Consider the following 7,728-nt stretch of genomic DNA (forward strand, 5'->3'; position numbering starts at 1 on the left):
TTAAAGCTTCAACTTGCTAAATATCGGAAGCTCCTTTATAAATATCGTCGTATCCCTTTCTTTTTTAAAGGGGAAAAAAAGTGCTTCTTTCAATATAAGTAGGAGTGATTAGGAAGCTGATTCTTGTAACATGCTCATTATTTCAAGTAAGTGTATACACTATACAAGTGTTGCGTTGGATTTATTTCATATAAATGAACACTCTATAATAGGAATATAACCACTCACCATTTTTCATTAATTAACCAGTCATAACTACTTTTTATATTTTTTAGTTTCCTATGTAAAATAACTGTGATGTATGTTAGCAAAACATTACAAATTCATACAAAAAGGAAATTGAGTGTATGGCTAAAATTTTATAAGAATTTAGTAATCAACTGCTAGAAATTTATATTAAAATGTTTTATTTATTTATTTGTGCTTTAGACATATTCAATTAGTTAGGTGCTGCTTAATCAAAGTAATGTCGTGAGTTAGTTTAGAACTAAACTGTACAAACCTTGTCTATAGACTTCTACATTTGGATATGAAAGTGCATCACAGTCATATACAACAAGATTGGCAAGAGAAATTACCCTGCAGTTTAGATCCAACATTTATCACCAACTGGAATTAATGGGACTCATATTGAGTTATCGATTATATCTCAACAAATTATGCTCATATATAAAGAACCAATAATCGTTGCATCTGTAAATGTTTGGATTCTCGAGTCGGCCTCTCTACTCTTAACATTGCCTTTACATCAACAAAATTATAGGAGAAATCTTTACTACAGTCAAACTTAGGAAGTGGGAGAGGGAGTGTCTTCCTCTTCCCCGGTATATCCACTCTGGAGAGAGGTTTTCCCTCGCCTTCTCCACCAGAGAGAGCCAGAGAGGGAGAGAATGGCCACCCTGCTACAACATACGGTTTCTATCCCGCGACCACACCATCCAAGAGGCCCACCACCTTCCTCTTCCACTTCTTCGTCCTCTTTCTCCTTGTTATCCACCCCTTTACGGCACGACGCCGCTGGTATCAGGCGGGCACGCTCTTACGCAACGCTGGGCCCAGCAGCTATCGTGTGCATGGCGAAGCCCAGGAGGGTGAAGATGGTGGCCAAGCAGATCCAGCGTGAGCTTTCTCAGATGCTCCTTACTGATAAAGTTCTCCAGTACGCCGTCCTCCCCGAATCCGCTCTCGGCGCCGACCGTTATCTCTCGTCTCTCACCACCATCAGCGATGTCGAGGTTTCCGGCGACCTTCAGGTAGCGCCGCAAACCACTCTCTCCATCCTCCCCTCTTCTTCCCCAGTAAAACCCCCTTTGCCAATCATGCTTTCAAATCAAATTTCGGCCGGCAGGTCGTGAAGGTGTACGTTTCGGTTTTCGGCGATGAGAGGGGGAGGGAGGTGGCAATTGCGGGACTGAAATCTAAGGCAAAGTATGTGCGCAGCGAGCTCGGCAGGCGGATGAAGCTGCGCGTCACGCCCGAGATTCGGTTCATTGAGGACGAGTCCATGGAAAGAGGAAGCAGGGTAACGTTGATTCTACGTTGTTGATTACGAATTCCTTGTGTTCTATGTTGCACGTCTTCTTCTCGCTTTGCTGTTTCTGATTTTAGATTGTTCTTTATACCACCTTTTTCACTGGTTCACACTGATTTTGGATTTATCTTGCATTTTCTTGCTCTGTTCCGGGTGAATAAGACACTTATATTTGCTTTAGGAGGGCCATGCAAAATGGTCCTTATCGTTCTCTTTGAGATTCGTTCAATTGATTCAAGACACACTTTTGGATGTCTCGTGGCTTATTTGGATTTTCTCGCGACTTCGGTAGTATACGCTGCTAGTGCTGTCCTTGACTGTGCTGCCAATGGAGGCTTTTTCATGCGAATCACATACTGTTGCATCCAGAAACTTTAGCTGCAAATCCGTCAGTTTAAGCAGTAGCTTGAGATACTTGGAAGTCCGATAGGTTATATATGAATCAGATACCATCACATCCCTTCAATAAGCAATAACAGTTTTAGCCTTTATGTTCTGTCCATCTCAAAGATATAAATGTGATTACAATAAATGAATGCTGTTGTCAGTGGTAAGACCACTTCTCGCCAACTTTTGTGTATACAAGTGCGTTGAACTCAGTGGTACCTTCATCCCTCTTGTACAAGTATAATTTCATGAAGAGTGCTTGAGCGTGGTCTCCCAGTATTTAGGCGAAAGGTTTTTACTTGGTCCACCTTAAACGAGGCATTCACAAAAATTTGCTCCATTGGTAATCTCTTTTTATGCATTGGCAGAAAGTTTGCATTCGTCACATTCACATAATCTGCAATTTTATCGAAGTTTCCTTGCTATTGGATACGTACAAATGTATGCATAGTTGAATGCTTTGTGCTGTGTACGTGTTAAGCTGCATTGAGTATGCAGTAGGAGGCAACCACCTTATAACATATGAGAAGGTAATTTCAAGGATATCTCAGCTGCTAATATAGTGATGATGGTTACAATATTTAAGAGGCAGCCATGTTACTTATGATCGATGTAAAGAAGTGAGAAAATTAAATCACAGGCCCAAATAGAAAAAGAAAGTGTAAGAGGAGTAATAGGAACAGGTAAAAATGGCAAGGAAATTAAGAATCCATACTTGAGTATGGTCATTCAATTTTTCTGAGTTATCACTAAATCGGTAAACCTTCTCAACTATCAGAAAATCCTCTTTGCAATCTTCAAGTTTATTTTATTTCTCAGCATGTCTGTCATGATCTCCATGTGATTGTCCAACCTTTGCACATTTATCTGATCAAGGGGAATATACTCTGTTAGCTGAGATGCCAATCAGGTTTGGCAAGTTTGAGAAGGTAGTCATAAGGTTGAACACTCCAAAAATAGGTTCATGTAATTTGTCTCGTGTGTCCAAACATACAACACTACAGCCCTTATTTGAGGTCCCTCTTGCTTGTACAGTGTTGAGTAACGTCATTAGTCGGGCAACTACGAAAATTTTGGATACGTCTGGGGTCGTGGAATGTGTAATACCCCTTGTATATGCGGAAGTGGCTCAAGGATAGTCTTATATCTGAGGTTGTGTGGACTTATAATTTTATACATGCATCCTACACTACCAGTTGTTGCAGTTTCTGTTTCCTTTTTGGATGCAAATTGAAGCTGGTTATATGGCTGGGGGTTCCACCACATCAAGCATTTGGATCGATTTTGGACCAAGTTCTTGAAAAATGGTCTTATTGGTACACAAGATAGTAGTCTCACTAGAGGATACTAGCTAGAAGATAGTAGCAAGAATTGAGATCAAAGAGACCTCTGTAAGAATAATCCGATCAAACAGTGTCCTCTATGACTATGTTACGTGGGCACTTCTCTAAGCATGGAGTAAGTGTCAATGCCCAACACTCCTTAGTCCTTACACACTTTTTACTGTTTGTGCCTTTTCTCCATTTAGCAGAAAAGTTTCTCCCTTTTCCTATCAAATTCAGAAAAAAGAAAATGAGAAGGTTGTGATTAAGCTGCTGCTTCTTTTTGCCTCCTTGATGTTTAGCCAATAAATGCAAAAAAGAAGAGTAAACATACTGTCCTCTTTCTGCTAGTCTCATCTCATATTTAAGTACGTGTGTAGTTACATATACAAATTCGTATATATATGTATTCTTTGTTTTCTTTTAATGACTTCAATAAACGGTAACCAAGTAAAATGTGTGTGTGTGTGTGTATGTATATAAAGGATCCCTTGATTCAATTGGATGAATATCTGGTTAGGCAAGGACCTCTATGTCCCTCTCTCTCTCTCTCTCTGACCCTTGGTGTTCATTGTCGATGGACCTTGGCATTCATTGCTGATGACCCCTCACATTGTAATCAGAGAGCCATTCATGTCCCTCCAGACAACCAAATAATGAAAATCTACCAATGGTTTTGGTCAGTGATAAATCGCATCCTTGAGGCTCTGATAATCCCTGGCCACAGTGTATTCCTTCACAACAGCCTCTTCTTTTAGCCATGCTGGCAGCTGCCATTGTCTGCTCATCAGGCTCGAATATGTCCCTTTGACTGACCGAACTCTGCCTTGCTCATCAGAGAGAGAGAGAGAGAGAGAGAGAGAGATTGGTCCACCCACACGTGTAGCAAGAGCTACCATCACCTCTACTTTGTTGCCATCTCCATCTCCATTGTAGTCTTCAAGGGCCGTTGTCTCTAACACCATAGTTGTCATCGCCAGTCAGTCAGATGTAGAGAGAAAGGAGGTTCCAAGACGGTGGTTGCAAAGCCCCATTTCCTGGTTGTGGAGATCCATGTCACTGCAGTGCCCATCTCCCTCATCATTGACTAATGTGCCCGCCTTCTCCATTGCCTTTGACCCATGCTTGTGCCTGTGCCCTCCCTGGGTCTCCCTCGCCCATACCCCTTCCCATGAGTTGGATGTTAGGCGAATGTCACTGGCTTGACCTTAAACTACAAACCGTAGTTACAAATATTGTTAACGGGTTTCAAAAATTTAAATGACAATGTTTTTGTTGGGTGTTTCGGTGAAGCTGAAAAATTGAAAATCTTGGGAAAAATTCAGCAATTTTTTTTAGAAAACAAAAAACCTAAAAATTGGGAAAAGGTAAAATAAATGATAAACTAACAAAAAAACATAAATAAAAAATAACATGATAAAACAGCAGAGAAATGCATAGGTGTAAGGAGGGTTAGTGGCAAGGGAACATTAGAGAAGGATAAGCACCGGCCCTGCCACCAGTTATGGTGATGAATCCAGGTGTGTCAGAGCGAGAGAGAGATCGGGCCAGAAAAGGGAAAGAAAAAAAAAGAAGAAGAAGAAGAGGAAGGTAGGGGTCAAGCTGCAACTTCTTGTCTCCTTGTTGTTTAGAGGTTTGACAATAAGTGGAAGAGAAAAGAGTGGACACACTCTTCCCTTTCTTTCAGTCTCAGCTGGTATTCAAGTGCATTATATAATTACATATGTATTTATTATTTTGTTCAGTGACCTCAATAAATGGTAACTGAGAAAAACATATATTATACATATCAATGTCCAATTATTTAGCCCTTTTTTCCCATATCCAGCACTCAAATTAAGTGTCCAACATCAATACTTGTGTCACTGTCCATGCAGCGTATCCCAATGGGCTAATTTTACATTTTAATTTCTCAGTTAAATTATTAATGCTATGGAATTTAAATATAGCGAATATGTATATTTATTGAGTTAAATTTCATCAGTTTCATATTTCATGTTTCATAATAATGTCACATGGTCATTCAAACTTTCTTCTTATTCTCATGTAGAGGAGTCGGATTACATTGACATTATTGAATTTATACTAGTTCATTGTTAACTTTATGATGTTTGATATTCTATCATCTGTAACAAAAAAATTTGTAAATTCTGTCGTATTTCACCTTTTTCTTTCATTAGGTACTTAAATACTGGCTTCATCAATCATGTTGGTTAATTGTTATTTGCATATGATTTTAAAGTTAAGATGTTTCTGCTATTGTGTTTAAGTTTTCCATTCGATGAGTCGGAGATCGGAACGCTTGACCAGTTGGTCCAATTTGTGGTTTTTCTTGCACCAAGTCCCTGTTCACGCCAAATGGGAGGAATAATTGTTAATTGAGTTTTCCAGTAGTGAAAACCATTTATATGGCAGATTTTCTCCTTTTTCTGAATCGGGAAAAGGAGAGAGGAGGATGGAGAGTTATCAGTTGTTTTTGGGTACTCATCTAGAGGTCTAGCTTCCACAAGCTGCCATTATGCCACATTTCCATGGGTTTGTACTGAAACTAGCATAGATCTGCCTTAATTGCAGCCGACCGTAAGCTTTATCTTGGTGGATGGATAGGTGGGTCATACTTGCTTACCATGAAGAGGAGAAGAAGGGGCCAACTAAGTTGGACAAGCTTCTGCATTTCCAAATTCCACCAACGCCAGAAAGCTGATGGAGATGTCTGTGGTAGACTCTACCTTGTAGGGTGTCTCCTTTTGGATTATGACATCAACTAGTGTCTTCTGAGGGGGTCTAACATATAATTGGCAAGCTCCTAACTTGGATTCTGATTGCCTAACAGACAAGGCACCAACTTTACTCAGTATTTCAACTGTAAAGGGCCTAAAGGCTATTAATTAAGTGTTAGCACAATTGGAAGACCTATTTAACTTCTAATATCACCAATCATCAAGACAAGCACATTAGAACCATGCTTAAACTGTACATGTTTACAAACCACACATGATTATCAATATTTACAATTTCAAATTGTTTGATTATTTGTAACAAGCAGAACACACATTACAATAATGAATATATAGAAAAGCCACATGAAGGATTCTTGAATTTTTATCATTTGACTTTGTTAAAGATGTCATGTTCTTAAATGGGGAACTATTTTAATCTAAAAAAGTTGTCTCGATCATTGACTTAGAAACTATGAGCCATGTGGTTGTAGAATAAACTATCCTCACTTATTTTTTGGATTGTTGATATTGCTTAAAAAGTCTTATCTGGTTGCTTAATATTCGTTGTCACATTGATTAACATAATCCATTTCAAGCCAAAACAATGTCTCTTATCCAGCTAATCTTTTGTTGAAATGTCCCATTTAATACCTTTCCTACTTTGATCATTCTTTTTCTTGAAAAACTACTCTCATGCCTTCAAATTAATTGAGTTCAGGATAGGAAACAGGCTTTGATGTCTCTTGCAGCTATGCTTACAAGTGCATATTTTTCTCCTCAGGTAATTGCAATCCTGGATAGGTTAAAGGAGGAAAGGGAAAAGAATATGCCGTCTGCAGAGGAGGATAATGCTGAGAGAGTAACTTCACAAGATGAACTGGATGACAAATATTGGGATGAAGATGACACAGATGATGGAATTATATATGTGAAGTAGCTGATGCACTTCTTTTAGCTGCTATCTTTGTTTATATATAACTGTGGGCCCCGAGTAAAGGTTATTACTTATACCTGGCGAGACCTACATATAATTCTTTACTGCAAATGTCTAATTGTTTTATGATCTTTTCTCTTTGCTTGATAAGGGTGTGTTTTATGACTTTGTCTAGTTTCATCCTGATCCTTATAGCTGCAAGTTTTTTGCTTTTTAGCAGTGCATGGAAGCCCATTACTGCCACCGATGGGAATCATTACTTATCGTGTTGGTGAAGGAAAAGTTGTTCGATGACAAAAAACTTGATCCTGGACAAGCAATCTACCTTTGGCACGATCACCATGTAACTGGAGTAGCCTGATGAACTTATTGTCGTCTAAGGGTGTCTGCAGATCCTTCTGTACTTTTTTCATTCTTTTTTCATCTGTCCTATGTATCAACAAAAACATGTATGCATGAAGGATTGCTGCATGTGTCGCCAGTGTTTGCTTCTTGCTAGAAATTTTTCCTTATGCTTGTTCAGAAAGTATTTCTTCTTGTGCTTGTAACCAGATTTTTTCTTACGGCTCGCCAGTAAGTTTTCCATGCTTTCATTTTATCCTAATTGGTTCCCACATTAAACCTGCAATGCATCTTTTATCACTTAACACAAGTTGAAATAAATAAGATCTACAACCTTTAGTCGTCTTCCACATATTTCTGGATATTGAATTTGTAATGCAGATATAGATTGGGAGAAATCAAGGGGGAATTATCTCATCCTATTTGGCAAATTTCTCTTTTAATTTAACAGTTGAACATAATTTGTTTTTATGTATACTGCCAACAAAAATT

The 7,728-nt window shown here is 38.8% G+C and overlaps 1 protein-coding gene across 3 annotated transcripts; it reads left to right on the forward strand.

Moving 5' to 3' along the window:
• The first annotated feature begins 773 nt into the window (after positions 1 to 773).
• Positions 774 to 7,498, forward strand: LOC116246960 (probable ribosome-binding factor A, chloroplastic). Of its 3 annotated transcripts, none has more exons than XM_031618883.2 (4): positions 774 to 1,253; positions 1,349 to 1,522; positions 6,742 to 6,888; positions 7,115 to 7,498. In XM_031618883.2, exons 1-4 carry the CDS (start codon positions 891 to 893, stop codon positions 7,253 to 7,255), a joined length of 825 nt encoding a protein of 274 aa, XP_031474743.1. In that variant the 5' UTR covers positions 774 to 890; the 3' UTR covers positions 7,256 to 7,498. The 3 variants fall into 3 exon arrangements, 1 of the variants encoding a protein (XP_031474743.1); XR_004170770.2 differs by having other exon boundaries at positions 776 to 1,253; positions 6,742 to 6,957; positions 7,115 to 7,254; XR_004170771.2 differs by having other exon boundaries at positions 776 to 1,253; positions 6,742 to 6,957; positions 7,112 to 7,252.
• The last annotated feature ends 230 nt before the right edge of the window (positions 7,499 to 7,728 follow it).

Source organism: Nymphaea colorata, chromosome 2 (genome assembly GCF_008831285.2).
Source record: "Nymphaea colorata isolate Beijing-Zhang1983 chromosome 2, ASM883128v2, whole genome shotgun sequence".
In the NCBI taxonomy this organism is placed as follows: Eukaryota; Viridiplantae; Streptophyta; class Magnoliopsida; order Nymphaeales; family Nymphaeaceae; genus Nymphaea; species Nymphaea colorata.